Source organism: Nerophis lumbriciformis, linkage group LG04 (genome assembly GCF_033978685.3).
Source record: "Nerophis lumbriciformis linkage group LG04, RoL_Nlum_v2.1, whole genome shotgun sequence".
In the NCBI taxonomy this organism is placed as follows: Eukaryota; Metazoa; Chordata; class Actinopteri; order Syngnathiformes; family Syngnathidae; genus Nerophis; species Nerophis lumbriciformis.
The window spans coordinates 6,027,121-6,047,597 of record NC_084551.2 but is presented as its reverse complement, the minus strand read 5'-3'; the positions used below and the strand labels follow the sequence as shown (position 1 = coordinate 6,047,597).

At 39.5% G+C, this 20,477-nt stretch overlaps 3 protein-coding genes across 4 annotated transcripts in view; 2 read left to right on the top strand and 1 right to left on the bottom strand.

Moving 5' to 3' along the window:
• The window catches only part of LOC133595415 (vesicle-associated membrane protein 3-like), a 239,557-nt gene that overhangs the window by 28,809 nt on the left and 190,271 nt on the right, over positions 1 to 20,477 (top strand). The gene's annotated exons all lie outside the window — the stretch shown is intronic.
• Positions 519 to 14,993, bottom strand: tapbpl (TAP binding protein like). Of its 2 annotated transcripts, none has more exons than XM_061947927.1 (9): positions 14,911 to 14,993; positions 14,702 to 14,761; positions 8,503 to 8,709; positions 8,163 to 8,432; positions 7,882 to 8,082; positions 7,631 to 7,798; positions 1,260 to 1,363; positions 960 to 1,185; positions 519 to 828 (listed from the first exon to the last, which is right to left on the bottom strand). In XM_061947927.1, the coding sequence occupies exons 2-9, from the start codon at positions 14,748 to 14,750 to the stop codon at positions 761 to 763; spliced, it is 1,293 nt and encodes a 430-aa protein (XP_061803911.1). In that variant the 5' UTR covers positions 14,751 to 14,761; positions 14,911 to 14,993; the 3' UTR covers positions 519 to 760. The 2 variants fall into 2 exon arrangements, with proteins under 2 accessions (XP_061803911.1, XP_061803903.1); XM_061947919.1 differs by having other exon boundaries at positions 14,702 to 14,764; positions 14,911 to 14,971.
• Positions 15,047 to 20,477, top strand: part of LOC133595287 (tumor necrosis factor receptor superfamily member 5) — a 28,597-nt gene continuing 23,166 nt past the window's right edge. The window contains exon 1 of the mRNA XM_061947943.1: positions 15,047 to 15,111. The gene's annotated coding sequence lies outside the window, so the exon portion shown is untranslated. The remainder of the gene's footprint in view (positions 15,112 to 20,477) is intronic.

Below are 20,477 nucleotides of genomic sequence, written 5' to 3'. Positions count from 1 at the left end.
GGTGAATCGGGCTCAGGGGTTCGGTGGAGGTCGAGACACACCCGACTCATCGTGTAAATAAAAACTTCTCCCTATCGGCGTATTACGAATATCGCAACAGCAGAAGTCACACTGATTTGCAGGTGTGTAATTTGTTGTGAGTTTATGCACTGTGTTGGTTTTGTTCTTTGAACAAGGTGATGTTCATGCACAGTTCATTTTGTGCACCAGTAATAAAACATGGTAACACTTTAGTATGGGGAACATATTCACCATTAATTAGTTGCTTATTAACATGCAAAATAGTAACATATTGGCTCTTAACTAGTAATTATTAAGTACTTATTAATGCCTTATTCGGCATGGCCTTATTATAACCCTAACCTTCTAACCCTAACCAAATAACTCTAAATGAAGTCTTTGTTACTTAGAATATGTTCCCCTAGTGTCCAAAAAACTCTAAATTAAGTCTTTGTTACTTAGAATATGTTCCCCATACTAAAGTGTTACCAAAAACATGTAACTTTGTCTTGAATTTGAAAAAAAAAAACATTTTATTTTTCACTAAAGAAAGGTTCGGTGAATGCGCATATGAAACTGGTGGGGTTCGGTACCTCCAACAAGGTTAAGAACCACTGCTATAAACACAACTTAATTAATACAACAAAATCATTCATTGACTTATTTAAACCCAAACAGTAGTGCAAAAAAACACAACAACCAGAGTCTGAGTTGAATTAAAGTAAATAGTACTGAAGTCAAACAGTGACCTGTGATCTACCTATTTGAGGAGCTGGTAGAAGAAGAGCACAGTGACAAACAGGAAGCACAGCACCCACCAGTAGTCAGCTGTAGAATGACAAAACAGTACGGCCATTAAACGACACCTGTTGCTGGTTTTAAATTTAAAATATTGTCATGTCTGATATTTGTTATGTCACTTGATGTGGACATTCAAACATGAAATAGGTCAGTAGTACCTGGTTCTTGGTGTTCTACGAGTAGACTAACAACGAGAGGAGCATCCAGAGCTTGGTGTGACACCCTGCAGATGATTTCGGTTCCGGGTGCGACGCTGGCGGGCACGCTGATGCGGGACGAGAGGGTGTACGTGCCGTTGCCGTGCTTCCGGTGGCTGGACAGCGAGCCCTGGTTGGGGAAGAGGGTGGGCTCCTTGTCTGTCGGCGAGCGTGACAACCACTCCACCTGCGAGGTAAATGCCACCACGTGAAGTGCTGCATGTCGGCCAGGCGCGTGCTTTTTAAGGTGTGCAGACGGACCTGAGCATCCAGAGGGAAGTAGTTACTGCAATGGCACCTTATAGTCTGGGCGGCGTCCCCCTTTAAAACCAGCTTCGTCTCTGAGAGCGAAACAATGGGGGGTTCTAGAAAGAAGGGCGAGATAGAGTAAAGCGTTTCATAAACATTGGTCTGTCCATTCACACACACGCTTCGCACATATTGCGTAAGCAGCCACATCATGATGATTTTCTACCGTGCCATTGTAGAGAGCATCATTAGATACGGGATCACCTCATGGTTTGGCAACCTAACCGTTAAGCTAAAAAGCAAACTGGCCGGCATGCATAAAACGGCAATGAAAATCGTAGGGAGGAAAGAATATGAGCCTATACAGAGCATCTATGAGCAGGCAGTTAGGAAAAAAGCTAAGAAAATTGTTTCCAACTCACAACATCCACTCTTTCCTGAATATGGAACCCTGCCATCAGGGAGAAGACTCCGGGTCCCACTATGCAAATTTAACCGCCTTAAATTATCATTTGTCCCAGCCTCCATTAAGCTGACCAACAATGTGCAATAGAATTTTAATACATAGGTTAGCACTTTTTTAGCACACAGCACTTTAGCACATAGCACTTTAGAACTAAGCACTTTAGCACACAGCACTTTATCCATGAGCTCTAGTGCAATGCACATTGGTACTTTATCTTTATCTCCATACTGTAGATTTTATGCCTACATCAAAGTGCCACCTATGTCTATCAAGCTCCATGTTCTGATGTTTAAATGTTAGTTGTATGGTTGTGGTTGTGTCTGTGCTTGTGTTTTTGTTCTGTTGTTTTTGGGTATGTTAAGAAAGCAATGATGCACTGTGCCCAAGACAAATTTCCCCGCGGGGACAATAAAGTTGAACCTTGAAACATCTGTACTACACCAACAATGTAAACATCACATTAAAACACAACGAAACATGTTTTTCAACAAGCACATAATACCAATTGTTATCCATTTTCACACAAAATGTAAACATCTGTATGTCCAGTCACGCAGTATTTTTTTTTTGTCCAAATTTTTAGTTTATTATTTCTTCGGTCAATGGTCAATAAAATAAACAATCAGTTTTACATAAACAAACAGATGTACATTCATAAACAAACAGTTGTACATTCATAAATAAAAAAAAATAAAAAATGTTGCAGACCGAAAGGGTTTAGGCTGAAGTGGAACACTTAATGCGCCTAACCCTATAAACAAAGTCAAGAACGAGATGAGCTTCCAAAAAAAAAAAGAAATGTCCTTTTCACAACATATTATAAATATAAATACACATTGTACACAACATAAATACTGTTCAATAATATACACAGTAAAAGCGTGTGAAATATCCTTGTACACATGTTAAACCTTTGCACCAATTATATAAGTCTAAGTCTACGTCTAATACTATATACAAACAATTATACTTCCATTATATTTATATCCCACATTTAGTTTTTAATTAACATTGATCATATAATTAACTACTGTGTTGATTCAAGAGTGATATATTTTTCCAAGACATTGGTCTTAAAGTTTTTTTTGAATGTGTGAATGGAACTGGAACATTTTAAGGAATTAGTGAATTGTGAATTATATTTACATAGTGCTTTTCTCTAGTGACTCAAAGCGCTTTACATAGTGAAACCCAATATCTAAGTTACATTTAAACCAGTGTGGGTGGCACTGGGAGCAGGTGGGTAAAGTGTCTTGCCCAAGGACACAACGGCAGTGACTAGAATGGCGGAAGCGGGGATCGAACCTGCAACCCTCAAGTTGCTGACACGGCCACTCTACCAACCGAGCTATACCGCCCGAATCATCCAAGCTGTTCCACAGTTGAACCCCCTGACAGAAACACATCTACTTTTTAAGCTCGTTCTATTCTATATTCACTTGCACACATAATGTAACCACTAAAGATGCGCGGATAGGCAATTATTTCATCCGCAACTGCATCAGAAAGTCGTCAACCATCCGCCATCCACCCGATCTAACATTTAATCAAAACCGCATCCGCCCGCACCCGCCCGTTGTTATATATCTAATATAGACGATGCAAGGTATTAGTGAGGTTATAAAGCTTTTGCCTGTTAAAGAAAGGAGACTGATCCAATGCAGCACAGACATTCAATGCGTGCCACGCTGTCACGGCCCAGACGCACACCAGTGCGCAATCATATGGGAGCCGCGCTGAGCGCACCTCCAAGCGCGTGGAGGTGCGATGTCCCTCGCACCCGCAGCGGCTCCACCCGGGCTCGCGCCCGAGGCTTCAGCGCGCACCGCGGCGGCCATCCTACTCGTCGCGGCCTAGCCCTCGCGGCTCTCGCTGCCGGCGACGGCCGGGTATGGGCCCGACGCTCCAGCGCCATCCATTTTCAGGGCTAGTTGATTCGGCAGGTGGGTTGTTACACACTCCTTAGCGGGTTCCGACTTCCATGGCCACCGTCCTAGCTGCTGTCTATATCAACCAGGGTGAGCCCCACCCCTTTCGTGAGCGCACTGCGCGCGGAGTGACCCCTGTTACGCGCCCCCGGCAACAGGGGTGGCGGGCAGGTAAGCTGCGCGGGCGGAGCGCGCAGAGTGACCCCTGTTACGAGCCCCCGGCCACGGGGGTGGCGGGCAGGTAAGCTGCTTACCTGCTGCGCGTGACGCCGGCCGCGGCGAAGGCGGATGAGGCGGGTTGTCGGTGCGGTGGGCGCGGTGGTGACCCTGGACGTGCGTCGGGCCCTTCTCGCGGATCACCTCAGCTACGGCTCCCGGTGGGGCCCTCTCGGGGGAAGGGGCCTCGGTCCCGTAAAAGTGTCCATCTCTTTTTTTTTTCTTCTTCTGTTGTGGCATATGCAGCAGGTGCCTGCTCGTTTTTCGTATGTGGGTAACAACATTTAACTATGTATATATATTTCCGAATTGGTTTAACTGCCACCCGCCTGAATCTATTTAAAATCTAATTTTTTTTTATTTCAACCGCCCGACCCGACCCGCGGATAAAATCTAATTTTTTTTTATTTCAACTGCCCGACCCGACCCGCGGATAAAATCTAATTTTTTTTTATTTCAACCGCCCGATCCGCGGATAATCCGCGGATCGGGCGGTTGTGTCCGCAAACCGCGCATCTCTAGTAACCACGTTTCTATCCATTCACATACACACACACAGCATTTAAACATCTGTCAATTTACAGACACACACGATGCCAATGTCTGTCTGTTCACACACACAACATGCAAACATCAGTCTGTCTATACTCATATATCGGTCTATCCAATCTAGGGTTGTCCTGATAGCAATAGTTTGGTACCGTCACCAAAATGTATTTCGATACTTTTCAATACTTTTCAAAATAAAGGTGACCACAAAAAAACTATTATTTACTTTATTTTAACAGAAAATCTTATATTACATCAAACATGTGTTTCTTATTGCAATTAAAGAAGAATTTTGTCATAAAATAACATAGTGAATATTCTAGGCAACTACTCTTTTAGTAGTAAGTAAGCAAACAAAGGCCCCTAATTCAGCTGCAGACATATGCAGTAACATATTGTGGCATTTCCCATTCTACTGTTTTGTCAAAATTATAAGGGACAAGCGGTAGGAAATGGATTATTAATCTACTTTTTCATTTACTGTTAATATCTGCTTACGTTCTGTTTGAACATGTTCTATCTACACTTCTGTTAAAATGTAATAAGCACTCATTCCTTTGTTGTTTGGATACTTTACATTAGTTTTAGGTGATGCTACACATTTTGATATCATCCCAATACCAAGTAAATACAGGATCATACATTGGTTATAATTAAAATTGTACTGTATCCAGTGACGCGCCATAATGTCCGTTAAAAAAAACAAAACAGTGCCAGTACTTTTCAGAGGCAGAAAAGTACCGTTTTTAATTCATTAGTACCGCGGTACATTATTAGTACCGGTATACCGTACAACCCTAGTCCAATCACAACAATGACAACATCTGTCGGTCCGTTCTCACATACAGATAATGTAAAGATCTGTTTACATATATTTACACACGTATGGTAAACACCTGTTGATCCACTTCCATACATAAACAAGGAAAATATATGTATCTCATTTTACACACACACACACAAAATGTCAAGCTCTGTATGTCCACTCACATGCAGTATAAAACAGGGGTCCCCAGACTTTTTGACTCAGGGGCCGCATTGGGTTAAAAAAAATTGGCCGGGGGCCGGGCTGTATATAAGTATATATACGTATACCATGTATGTATATATATATATATATATATATATATATATATATATATATATATATATGTATTCCGAGCGTGATGATGTCACGTTATCGATGGGAAAATGCATTTTTAGTCAATATGATTTGCCATAGTGGCTCGGAGACACCGAGAGTAACAAGCGGTAGATTAGAAAGGACAGATTAAAAAAAATAATAATTTAGAATTTTTTTTATACATATATATATATTTTTTTTTTTTTTTTTATATATACATATATATATATATATATTATTTTTTATATATATATATATATATATGTTTTTTGTTTTTTTTAACTTGGGACTTCCCGCGGACCCCCTGGTTGTCTACATTCACATACAGACAACCACAACACCGGTTTGTCCATGTTTGTCTATTCACACATTCACATACTTACAGCCTAGGCCATCAGGCTTGTGAATGCTAACATGTGAATGCCCCCCCCCCCCAGTTTTAGTTTTGTCTTTTTGAACAAAAGACAGCTACCATGACCACCCCCGAACTGTGAACCATCACTGTAGACACTTTTCACCTTTGATCACGAAAGACACTTTAACTGCTGCTGCGACCAAATGTCACCTCCATATTTATACTGTTGACTGTCAATCAGAATGTGCAATAATGTTATGTTACTTACTGTGAAGTGTATATACATTTTTATTTTTTTTATTTTTTTTTAGCTAAGTACCATGTGACTTGTTGAAGGGTGGACTAGCAAAGTAAGATTTTCATTGTACGGCAAACTGTCTGTTTAACTGTGACAATAAACAATCTTGAATCTTGAATGTTCATTCACATACACACAATCTATAAACATCTGTCTGTCCATTCACACAACGTAAACATTTACCTGCCTCATCACCAGAGGTGGGTAGTAACGTGCTACATTTACTCCGTTACATCTACTTGAGTAACTTTTGGGATAAATTGTACTTCTAAGAGTAGTTTTAATGCAACATACTTTTACTTTTACTTAAGTATATTTATAGAGAAGGAACGCTACTTTTACTCCGCTACTTTTATCTACATTCAGCTCGCTACTCGCTACTAATTTTTATCGATCTGTTAATGCACGCTTTGTTTGTTTTGGTCTGTCAGACAGACCTTCAAAGTGCCTGCCTTACTGGTGACGTTTCACTTCGTTCCACCAATCAGATGCAGTCACTGGTGACGTTGGACCAATCAAACAGAGCCAGGTGGTCACATGACCTGACTTAAACAAGTTGAAAAACTTATTGGGGTGTTACCATTTAGTGGTCAATTGTACGGAATATGTACTGTACTGTGCAATCTACTAATAAAAGTTCCAATCAATCAATCAAAAGTGTGAAGGAAAAAAGATACTTTTTTTATTTCAACCGTACCGTAAAGCCTAAAGACTGACTGCACAGTTCCTGTCTTCACAATAAAAGTGCCGCTCCATCGCGCCTGCGCTTTCAAAACAAGAGTCTCCGAAAGCCAGCGCAAACAAGCTAGCAAGCTAAGGAGTTTGACGCCAATATATTTCTTGTAAAGTGTATAAAAACGAATATGGAAGCTGGACAAATAAGATGCCAAAAACCCACCACTTTCATGTGGTATTAGACAGAAAGGAGGAACTTTTCTTCTCCTCCATTTGAAAACGTGGACGTTACCAGCACTACTGTCTGATTACAATCAATGCAAGTCAGGTAATACACCAACTTATATTCTAGTCTTCATGAAAGAAAGGAATCTATATGTTAAACATGCATGTATATTCATTAAAACATCTTTAACATGTAAACAAAAACAGCTAAATAAATACATATAAATTATATACTGTATATATCAATGTATATATATATATATATATATGTGTGTGTGTGTGTGTATGTTACTCATCAGTTACTCAGTACTTGAGTAGTTTTTTCACAACATACTTTTTACTTTTACTCAAGTAAATATTTGGGTGACTACTCCTTACTTTTACTTGAGTAATAAATCTCTAAAGTAACAGTACTCTTACTTGAGTACAATTTCTGGCTACTCTACCCACCTCTGCTCATCACATACACAAATACTGTAACCATATGTTTGTCTATTCACACACACGCACAGTATAGGGTAACAAGGTCCAATGCATGTGAAACCTACCTAATATCTGGAGATTGACCACTTGCTGGGCGTGGAAAGGACCTAAAAACACAGAGCAGATGAAGGCGCCCACATCCGTCACCTTTAAATTGTTCAAGGTCAAAGACGTGTCTCCTTGACCAACAACCCGGGCAGCATCCATGCTCGATTCCCCCCTGTCATTATGCACTGAGAACAGGAAGACAGCGCAATCCTCAACATGGTGCCTACATTCTGAGACAAATGCTGAGCTTAACGCCAGGCTCACTTACCTTCTGTGCTCCCTTCTGAATCGTTGAGCTTTGTTTTCATCGTGTAGATTTTCTGGCCTTTTCCCCGATACTGCTGTCGCCATTCAATGTGCACTTCCTCGTCAGGCGATGCCTCTAAATACCTGAAACCACAGCTGAGGAGGCAATCGGTTTTCAGAGGGCCAGATGGAGCTTTAGCAGTGGAAAACACCAGAAAGGACACTGAGGAGGTAGAGGGACAAAGATGTCTTAGAGCAGCTTTAACACTAAACCGTTGTGTTTGGGTAATAACTGTGTCTCACACTCAGTTAGCAGCGTTCCACTATGGGTCATAGGCAGGCCCAGTGCGGTTTGCATCACGGTCATCTGGTCCGCTACCACAGGCAAGGTGTGGAGGATCAACATAGCGCTGAAGTCCACACCTTTCACATCGATGGACACCATGAAATAGCTCGTTCCTGACTCTGCCTTTAAACCGCGGGGGTTATAAGCGGTTATTTCGCACATCACCTCCTGCTCGTTGCAGTCGGCGTGGAGCAACAACTCTGCGTTGGGAATTTCCCAGGCTGGTCCTGCCATGGACAGAGGGGGAAACGTCAAAAGAGGAGACATTCATTTTCTGGTGGGGAAGAGAGAAATAACCTTTGGACTCGAACAGAAGGTTGGATGGATCCGGCTCGAACGGTGGAACAAATGGTGTGAGCGCTGCCAGTGATTCATCATCGGACGCAATGGAGACGTCTCGCAAGATGAGGGTAGCCGGCGATCTGGCGAAGCCAGAGTCCCCTTGCCCTCTGACTGAGTCCTCAATGAACTCGCAGGACAGGACCACGTCAGCAACCCCGGACGCTGCGCATCACAGATTGAATAGAACATCCAAGAAAAGAAGCAAGGTTATTATTCTAAGGAGAGGGATTTGCAGAATGCAAAACCACAACCACAACACAGTCCTTGGGATACTAGCTGTCTCCTGGCTTATTGTTATGCTGTAGGTCAGTGATTCTCAAACTGTGCTACAGAGATTCCATCAAGTGGTACTTGATTAAAGTACAGTGTTTTATTTTCCCATATTCTAACACTTTGTAACTGTTCAAACTTTATGTAATGTCACAGTGGCCAAAAACATTAAACATACTTGTTAGATAAAACCTCTGCCTTGTTTTTAATGAATACTTACACCTACTAAAGTGCAGGTAACCAGTCTCCACACTGCTAGTTGGCGTAGCAAATGCCACAGCGAACCCCGCAAGATCCAACTAAAGCACACAGTTTTTTTCGCTGGCATTAGCTTATAGCGAGAGATAAGGTTAGGCCAGGGGTCGGCAACCTGTGGCTCTAGAGCCGCATGCCCTAGTGCAGGGGTGCTCATTACGTCGATCGCGATCTACCGGTCGATCTCGGAGGGTGTGTCAGTCGATCACCAGCCAGGCATTAAAAAAATAGTCCTAAAAATGAGCGATCATAAATCTTCACTATGACGTCACTTTCGTCACTTGATTGACATTCACGGCACCCGAGGGTCTTCTGAGATGACGCTGGCTGCTGCCAGCTCATTCAAATTACCGACTGGAAGGCGAGAAACACTTTATTTCAACAGACTCTGGCGCCGTACCTGTCGTCAAAACTCCAAAGACCGACTGCACAGTTGCGCTAACAAAATAGGAGTCTCAGAAAGCTGGCGTGCACAAGCTAGCAAGCTACGGAGTTTGCCGACAATGTATTTCTTGTAAAGTGTATACAAAGGAGTACGGAAGCTGGACAAATAAGATGCCAAAAACCAACCACTTTCATGTGGTATTGGACAGAAAGGAGGACTTTTTTTCTCCTCCATTCGAAAATGCGGACCTTATCAGCACCACTGTCTGATTCCTATCAATGCAAGTCATCAGAATCAGGTAATACACCAACTTATATTCTTGTCTTCATGAAAGAAAGGAATCTATATGTGTTAAACATGCTTGTATTATCTTTAAACACCTTTAACTTATTAACAATATTAACTATGTCTGTTAAACATGCTTGTATTATCTTTAAACACCTTTAACTTATTAACAATATTAACTATATGTGTTAAACATGCTTGTATTATCTTTAAATACCTTTAAGTTGTTAACAATATTAACTATATGTATTAAACATTCTTGTATTATCATTAAACACCTTTAATTTTTTAACAATATTAACTATGTGTTAAACATGCTTGCATTATCACTAAACATCTTTAAATTGTTAACAATATTAACTATGTGTTAAACATGTTTGCATTATCTTTAAACACCTTTAACTTAACAATATTAACTATATGTGTTAAACATGCTTGTATTATCATTAAACACCTTTAACTTGTTAACAATATTAACTATATGTATTAAACATGCTTGTATTATCATTAAACACCTTTAATTTTTTAACAATATTAACTACAAGTGTTAAACATGCTTGCATTATCTTTAAACACCTTTTACTTGTTAACAATATTAACTATATGTATTAAACATACTTGTATTATCATTAAACACCTTTAATTCTTAAACAATATTAACTATATGTGTTAAACATGCTTGCATTATCATTAAACACCTTTAACTTGTTAACAAAAACATATATTTCATTAATAAGTAAATGTAAATGATATATATGAATGAGGTAGATCCCCACGACTTGATCAATTGAAAAGTAGCTCGCCTATAGAAAAAGTGTGAGCACCCCTGAACTAGTGGCTTTCTGGAGCTTTTAAAAAAATTAATGGAAATGAAAAAAGATGAGGGAAAAATATATTTTTGGTTTTCATATGATTTCTGTAGGAGGACAAACATGACCTTCCTAATTGTTAGAAATCCCACTTTATGTATTAAACATGCTTCACTGATGAGATTGTTTGGCGAGCGTGGTTTTGTCCTACTAATTTTGGCAGTCCTTGAACTCACCATAGTTCGTTAACATGTAAAACTTTCTCCGACGCTGCCACTAAAAGACGTATTTTATGCGACTCCTTCTTTGTCTCATTTTGTCCACCAAACGTTTTGTGCTGTGCGTGAATGCACAAAGTTGAGCTTTGTTGATGTTATTTATTTCTGTGGAGTGCTAATCGGGCATATTTGGTCAGTGCATGACTTCAAGCTAATCCATGCTAACATGCTATTAAGGCTCACTGTATGTACATAATGCATCATCATGCCTCATTTGTAGGTATATTCGAGCTCATTTGATTTCCTTTACTTATGTCCTCTGTGTTTTTAATGTAGATATCTCATACCACATTATCTATATGTAATACTGGCTGCATTTCCGATAGTTGTTTGTGTGCCATATTGTTCCAGACCACAGCAAACGTTACCCAGCTTGCAAAGATTGTAATAAATCCATTAGGAGAAGACAGCCTGCTGTTTCCTTTGAATTGGACACACGCATCTATACATTTGGCCATTCTAAGCCAGTCATTTCCAGGAGTTATCTCACCCTCTGAGAAGCCTCCATTTTACTAATGTTTTCCGTTGTTGTAAAAATGTGTGAAATAAATATTACATTTCAACATTTCTGTCAACGAAGATTTGCGTCAGCCTGCGACACATAATCATTTTGATAGTAGGCTATTACAGCTAATGTAGACACATCATGTGTTGCCTTCATTATAACACTTATGTACTTTTTTACGGCTCCAGACAGATTTATTTTTTTTTCCCCACTTTTAATCCAATATAGCTCTTTCAACATTTTGGGTTGCCGACCCCCTTTGCTTTTTAATGACCAAAAATTATGTAACGCCATTGAATGAAGACAATAGTACCAGCTGCCCTTTTAGTCCGGCCACAAGCTCATTGATTAGCTTTCCGGTGCTGCCTTTTTGCCAGAGTGACAATGATTGACAGCATGCAGCAGCTGACCAATCAGTGGCCAGATGGGAGATTCATGCAAGAGCGAGTCACAATCATTCACAGGGGAGAGAGATTTTTGATAGAACTGATTTAAAAACAGTTACTGTTAAATTGGTGAGTGAGATCATAGACTTTTTCAAACACTGTTTTGTAATATTATGGGTGTAGTTTACAGTACATTACATCGGACCAGAAAGAGAGCAGGTTACAGGGGTGGACTGGTCATTTTGAGTTTTTTTTTTAATTCTTTTAACTCTATGCGCCACCCCTGACACGTTAGACACTGTTGAGAAGCAAAAATAACTTGAAAAACAACATGTCTGTCAATAATTGACACGTTGCTTTATAGACACATCTGTCGTGGATGTATTCATAATGGCAGTGTTATGTCACGTCAGACTTTGGTGGTCTGTTAGACTCTTAGACTGTTGGAAGTGTAGCGCAGAAAACTCTATCCCCATCGATGGATTAAAAGAAATTAAGTGCCCTTAATTGTCTTTTTTTTTAATTGTGTTATTTTGCACTAAAAATATATCAAGTATTTAGACTTAAACTTAGTTAGACTTAGACACACTTTATTAATCCACAAGGGAACATTTTCCACACATTAGCTCAGTTTCAAAGGAGGGAAAGGGTTTTTGATTGATTGATTGAAACTTTTATTAGTAGATTGCACAGTACAGTACATATTCCGTACAATAGACCACTAAATGGTAACACCCGAATAAGTTTTTCAACTTGTTTAAGTCGGGGTGCACGTAAATCAATTCAGGGTAAGGATGGAAAGGATAATGCAGGTATTAAGTACACTAAAAATGTGCCATAGTAGCAATATAAAATATAACATATGTAATGTTTACATATCATATATACAGTATATAATACATACTGATATATTATATTATTATGCTATATTATATTTTTATATAATATATACAATATAACAAATCCCAATTACCATGTACAATATTACAATATATGTACCGGTAACAGCTGCAGCAAAAAAAAAAAAAAAAAAAAAAAAAAAAAAAAAAAGGCAGCATAAAATAGAGAGTACAGGTAAAAGCCAGTAAATTAGAATATTTTGAAAAACTTGATTTATTTCAGTAATTGCATTCAAAAGGTGTAACTTGTACATTATATTTATTCATTGCACACAGACTGATGCATTCAAATGTTTATTTCATTTAATTTTGATGATTTGAAGTGGCAACAAATGAAAATCCAAAATTCCGTGTGTCACAAAATTAGAATATTACTTAAGGCTAATACAAAAAAGGGATTTTTAGAAATGTTGGCCAACTGAAAAGTATGAAAATGAAAAATATGAGCTTGTACAATACTCAGTACTTGGTTGGAGCTCCTTTTGCCTCAATTACTGCGTTAATGCGGCGTGGCATGGAGTCGATGAGTTTCTGGCACTGCTCAGGTGTTATGAGAGCCCAGGTTGCTCTGATAGTGGCCTTCAACTCTTCTGCGTTTTTGGGTCTGGCATTCTGCATCTTCCTTTTCACAATACCCCACAGATTTTCTATGGGGCTAAGGTCAGGGGAGTTGGCGGGCCAATTTAGAACAGAAATACCATGGTCCGTAAACCAGGCACGGGTAGATTCTGCGCTGTGTGCAGGCGCCAAGTCCTGTTGGAACTTGAAATCTCCATCTCCATAGAGCAGGTCAGCAGCAGGAAGCATGAAGTGCTCTAAAACTTGCTGGTAGACGGCTGCGTTGACCCTGGATCTCAGGAAACAGAGTGGATCGACACCAGCAGATGACATGGCACCCCAAACCATCACCCAACCATGCAAATTTTGCATTTCCTTTGGAAATCGAGGTCCCAGAGTCTGGAGGAAGACAGGAGAGGCACAGGATCCACGTTGCCTGAAGTCTAGTGTAAAGTTTCCACCATCAGTGATGGTTTGGGGTGCCATGTCATCTGCTGGTGTCGGTCCACTCTGTTTCCTGAGATCCAGGGTCAACGCAGCCGTCTACCAGCAAGTTTTACAGCACTTCATGCTTCCTGCTGCTGACCTGCTCTATGGAGATGGAGATTTCAAGTTCCAACAGGACTTGGCGCCTGCACACAGCGCAAAATCTACCCGTGCCTGGTTTACGGACCATGGTATTTCTGTTCTAAATTGGCCCGCCAACTCCCGTGACCTTAGCCCCATAGAAAATCTGTGGGGTATTGTGAAAAGGAAGATGCAGAATGCCAGACCCAAAAACGCAGAAGAGTTGAAGGCCACTATCAGAGCAACCTGGGCTCTCATAACACCTGAGCAGTGCCAGAAACTCATCGACTCCATGCCACGCCGCATTAACGCAGTAATTGAGGCAAAAGGAGCTCCAACCAAGTATTGAGTATTGTACATGCTCATATTTTTCATTTTCATACTTTTCAGTTGGCCAACATTTCTAAAAATCCCTTTTTTGTATTAGCCTTAAGTAATATTCTAATTTTGTGACACACGGAATTTTGGATTTTCATTTGTTGCCACTTCAAATCATCAAAATTAAATGAAATAAACATTTGAATGCATCAGTCTGTGTGCAATGAATAAATATAATGTACAAGTTACACCTTTTGAATGCAATTACTGAAATAAATCAAGTTTTTCAAAATATTCTAATTTACTGGCTTTTACCTGTATATCCAGCAGAAAATATACATTATAAACAAAGAGAGGTAAACATATATCAATTATTTGCTTATCATGTATACATAAAATCCAAAACATGTATTTAAATAGTATTAATTATTAAATATCATTGTTTCGCACTAATAAAAAAACGAAAAAATTAAATGTATTGAATCAGTTATAATACGCTCCTTCAAGCCACGCCCCCTAAGCTCAAGCCCTGCCTCGGAAATCCAAATTACGTCCATGCACTGAACAAAATAACTCGCACCCCGAGGTACAAGTTTATTACATATAACATTTGTTTGTAAATCAAACACAAGTGCTTACCACACACGCAGGTCGTGAAGAGTCCGAACAAAATGACTCCTGTCACCATCCCGGAAGTCTCTTCTTGGTAAAATGAAACAGATCACGTTCAAATCTACTTTCATTTTTGACTTTAACAACAAACTACATCACGTCAAGACAGAAATACACTCAAACTATTACACACGCTCACAATGTCACATTATTACAGTTCATTAGTAATTACTAACCTTCTTGTGACAAGAAGAGACACTTTAAAAAACGTTGCCTTGTCTGTGCAGCTCGACGGATGACGCATGCGCAAAGCAAGCACTGTTCGGGTTGAAAACGAAAGTGAACAAGCCTGCTGCCTCAGAGGTTGTTTTGGAGACTTACAAGGCACTTTTAGGTTAAAGCTTCGGAGTGGAGGATTTTTAAGAAAAGTGAGTAAAGTATGTATTTTATTTATTAATTAATCATTTTTAACTTACTTTTATTTGACTTTTGTCAAGATATACATTTTTGTGTTTTGATAATGAGAAAATACGTATACGTTGAGTATTATTTTTCTCATGTTATTATTTTTAAAATTGTGTTTACAAAATGTATACATTCTCATTTTGCTATGTATTTTGACTTTGAACAGTTGTATTTTGTTAAGATTTCATAAAATTTTGATACACAGATGGTCAGAGGTGGGTAGAGTAGCCAGAAATTGTACTCAAGTAAGAGTACTGTTACTTTAGAGATTTATTACTCAAGTAAAAGTAAGGAGTAGTCACCCAAATATTTACTTGAGTAAAAGTAAAAAGTATGTTGTAAAAAAACTACTCAAGTACTGAGTAACTGATGAGTAACATATACACACATATCATATATATATATATATATATATATATATATATATATATATATATATATATATATATATATACACACACACACACACATATATACATATATATATATATATATATATATATACACACATATATATATATATATATATATATATATATATATATATATACATACATTGATATATACAGTATATAATTTATATTTATTTTTTTTGCCGTTTTTGTTTACATGTTAATAGTGTTTTAATGAATATACATGCATGTTTAACATATAGATTCCTTTCTTTCATGAAGACAAGAATATAAGTTGGTGTATTACCTGATTCTGATGACTTGCATTGATTGTAATCAGACAGTAGTGATGACAAACGTCCACGTTTTCAAATGGAGGAGAAAAAAAGTTCCTCCTTTCTGTCTAATACCACATGAAAGTGGTTGGTTTTTGGCATCTTATATGTCCAGCTTCCATATTCGTTTTTATACACTTTACAAGAAATACATTGGCGGCAAACTCCGTAGCTTGCTAAGCTTGTTTGCGCAGGCTTTCGGAGACTCTTATTTTGAAAGCGCAGGCGCGATGGAGCGGCACTTTTATTGTGAAGACAGGAACTGTGCAGTCAGTCTTTAGGCTTTTGACGGGGTGTACGGTTAAAATAAAAAATGGTCTTTTTTCCTTCACACTTTTGATTGATTGATTGGAACTTTTATTAGTAGTTTGCACAGTACCGTACATATTCCGTACAATTGACCACTAAATGGTAACACCCCAATAAGTTTTTCAACTTGTTTAAGTCAGGTCATGTGACCCCTGGCTCTGTTTGATTGGTCCAACGTCACCAGTGACTACATCTGATTGGTGGAACGGAGTGAACGTCACCAGTGACTGTATTTGTTGAAACGCAGGCACTATGAAGGTCTGTCTGACAGACCAAAACAAACAAAGCGTGCATTAACAGATCGATAAAAATTAGTAGCGAGTAGGGAGCTGAATGTAGATAAAAGTAGCGGAGTAAAAGTAGCGTTTCTTCTCTATAAATATACTCAAGTAAAAGTAAAAGTATGTTGCATTAAAACTACTCTTAGAAGTACAATTTATCCCAAAAGTTACTCAAGTAGATGTAACGGAGTAAATGTAGCGCGTTACTACCCACCTCTGCAGATGGTACACTTTCTCAATTCCATTGCCAAAGGTAGGCCTTTTCTGGGCCGACAGGGTTTACGTGTACTAAAAAAGGTGCAAACTTGATAGCACACGCAAAGCCGAACTACTAAACTTGTGTGCAGTAGATTGCGTCTGTTAAGTGAGCAAAAATAAGGAGCGCAATCCATGTAGCGTGTCTGTATTGAATGAATATGCAGAATATATAGTGATTCAGGAACATCCAGGAAGAAATGATGTCAGCCAGAAAATGTCTCTTATATAATCTGTGTGACCAAGCGTAGAATTGTTTGTATTTAAATATTCTACAAAATTCAGGAGGAAACTTTACAAAGTACCTTTTCAACTTTCATAAAATATTTTCATAACTTTTGGGATGATACGTCAAATTACAACTAGTTTGAAGGATACCTCTGTCATGGCCTGAAGGGATCTGTATCGCTTTTACTGGCACTTTTTTGAGGAGGGTGGCAGGAACCCTGCCACACAAAATACAACAAATGTGCTGACGGCATACATCACTCCCCCTTTCCCCATTCATTGAAAAGACGGAAGTCGATGCGAACGAAGAAGAGGAAAAAGAACGCCTACGTGCAATTACTGCTATCATGGCAAAAGCTGCAAAACAACCAAAGAAACAAAAAGTTTTGTCTGAGGAGACAAAAGAAGAAAAAGGGCGGCTCCCGGGATAAAAGGACAGTCAAGGATCAACATTGGCCCACTTTCACTTGTTGGCTATGCTCAAAGACGAGAAGGGGTTTCAGATGCTGCCTTGGCTCTGTTCCTGATAAACTAGAATAAACTGAATTTCGATGCTCAAATCAAAATACTAATGCTAATGTTAGCTATCAGAAAGTTGCGTGGTAGCAATAAATAGCCACCAGCTTGATAGCTCGCAGTTTCATGTTACTTTCTTTAAAAAAAAACTCTCCCGCCGGACCTGGATCCGCCCGATACATTCTTGGTATTTGCGTCATGTTTGTGGCGCAATCCAAGATCATTTCTTGATAGGCTCTGCTATTTAACATTAGTATAGCCATTAAAGATGTCATATTTGTAATCTGTGCCAATATTACAGGGAACATCATGTCAGTTTTAACGCAATATGCGCTAGTCCTCATTGGAAATGCGGTCTTCTGGCAAAACACTACCGCTTTGGTCCACTGGCGCCACCAAAATCAACCAAAACTAAAAGTTCTTAAATGGGGCTTTAAATTCCTAAAACAGGGGTAGGCAACCCAAAACGTTGAAAGAGCCATATTGGACCAAAAATACAAAAAACTAATTGATTGATTGAAACTTTTATTAGTAGATTGCACAGTACAGTACATATTCCGTACAATTGACCACTAAATGGTAACACCCGAATAAGTTTTTCAACTTGTTTAAGTCGGGGTCCACATTAATCAATTCATGGTAGAATCCGTCTGGAGCAGCAAAAAATGAAAAGCCTGTATATAAGTCTCATGATGAAGGCAACACATGACATCAGTGTCTATATTAGCTATAATAGCCTACTATCAAAATGACTATGTGTCGCAGGCTGAAGGAAATCTTCGTTGACAGAAATGTTGAAATGTATTATTTATTCTACACATTTTTACGACATTAGAAACCATTAGTAAATCAGAGGCTACTCAGAAGGTGAGATAACTCCTGGAAATGACTGGCTTTTAACGGCCAAAGGTATAGATGTGTGTGTGCAAGTTACTCAGTGGCCTAGTGGTTAGAGTGTCAGCCCTGAGATCGGTAGGTTGTGGGTTCAAACCCCGGCCGAGTCATACCAAAGACTATAAAAATGGGACCCATTACCTCCCTGCTTGGCACTCAGTATAAAGGGTTGGAATTGGGGGTTAAATCACCAAAAATGATTCCCGGGCGCGGCCACCGCTGCTGCCCACTGCTCCCCTCACCTCCCAGGGGGTGATCAAGGGTGATGGGTCAAATGCAGAGAATAATTTCGCCACACCTAGTGTGTGTGTGACAATCATTGGTACTTTTTTTACTTTAAAGGAAATGGCAGGCTGTCTGCTTTTAATATATATTTCTCACAATCTTTGGCACCCTAGGTAATGCTTGCTGTTGTCTGGAACAACATGGCACACAAACAACTATCTGAAATGCAGCCAATATTACATACAGATAATGTGTCATGAGCAGTGTTGGGTTAGTTACTGAAAACCAGTAACTAGTTACTTTACTAGTTACTTTATTTCAAAAGTAACTCAGTTACTAACTCAGTTACTTACACCAAAAAGTAATGCGTTACTGTGAAAAGTAACTATTTAGTTACTTCTTTTTTTCTTCTTTTTTTTTTAAAGCTCCCATTAATGCCCTTTTTGCCTTCATTTCAGTACTGTTATTGCACTGGAGAATAATACAATCTGTTGATCAACTTGACATACATTTTTATTTTCCTTTTAACATAATTAATGAAAAACAGTGCAACATAAAAAGGCATTCCTCCTTTCTTTAAACTTGGACCAATGACCATTAATAAAAAACAAGTTTAAGTGCAACATAAGAAGAAACATCATCTTCCTTGAAACATAGGTAGTGAAATAAAGCCTGACATCTGGAGTGATGCTGCTGTCTTCCACACTTGGAGCCATGGATTGTAGAATACTTGTTTTCAGTGGCAGGATCATTGACACAGATGGTGAAGTTTCAGTGCTCAGTAGAGATGTAACACTTTTGAGGGGTTTAAGCACCTGGAGGACCTCCTCTGCCACTCTCACATCATCATCAGACAGGGTGACATTTGTCTTCAGGGTGTTGTGGGTCAATGCAGAGTATATAGCTGCCTGCTGCTCCAACATATCATAAGTGGAGTTCCACCTCGTTGGGACATCATGTATGAGCAGGCAGCTTTAGCATTTCTTGCTTTGTCTTAAGCACATGAGCAGCTGTTGTGCTTGGGTGGAAGTAAGAAACCTTCCTGATCCTCCCAAAGAGGCGCTCCATCCTATTGACTGAGATTCCCTTCTGTGATGCCAAATTCACTACATGTGCAAAGCACCTATCTGTGGTCCCAGTCCTGCCTCATTCTCTGTAATTATTAGATTTTTGGCATTATCACGTGTGACTGGGATATCTTTATCTTCCATTCCTCCACTGCTTGTGTCAGTACCTGCGCAAGGTGACTCTCGTAGAGGGGGCATGTCTTCTCATCTCCCAGTCTGCTGTGATGAAGTGAGCGCTTATAGTTCCGCTGGACGTCCACTCGTCTGTCATGAGCGCAACAGATGATGCTCGGACAACTTTTTTCTTCTCCTGCTCATAAAGATCTGGCACAATCTTATTGCTGAAGTGGGTGCGCGACGGGATGTCGTAACGTGGTTCAAGCACGTTCAGCATGTGTTTAAAACCCTCGTTTTGCACAACCGAGTCTGCACCTATAAACACACCGATTCAATGGCGGGGGCGTTCAAGCTCCTCTGTTACTCCGCTCGCCATGACCACACTGTGTGTGGACTGAACGTGCCAACAACTTTTTTTGTTTGTTTCATATATCAAACCGCGGATCACGCGTGTGCCTCATCCCCTCCCCACACACACACACACACACATACACCGCGCCTCTTTACTTCTCTCCGGCTTGTGACAGAGGAAGATTCAGAAGAACGACACCGCAGCGCTTCTGTTTCTAGCCGATACTACATCAAAAGTAACGTAAAATAACGCAGTAACGCATCATGTAGTAACGGTAACTAAATTACTGAATTAAAAAAAATAACGCGTTAGATTACTAGTTACCGCCGAAACTAACGGCGTTACAGTAACGCGTTACTTTGTAACG

Bases quoted from the DNA above. Each gene is read 5' to 3' on its own strand.
- tapbpl (XM_061947927.1), bottom strand. From the start codon at position 14,750: ATGGTGACAGGAGTCATTTTGTTCGGACTCTTCACGACCTGCGTGTGT. The intron at 8,433-8,502 runs GTTATTTCTCTC...TGTCCATGGCAG, and splicing joins CCTTCTGTTCGAGTCCAAAG to GACCAGCCTGGGAAATTCCC. The intron at 1,186-1,259 runs GTCCGTCTGCAC...TTTACCTCGCAG, and splicing joins ACTTCCCTCTGGATGCTCAG to GTGGAGTGGTTGTCACGCTC.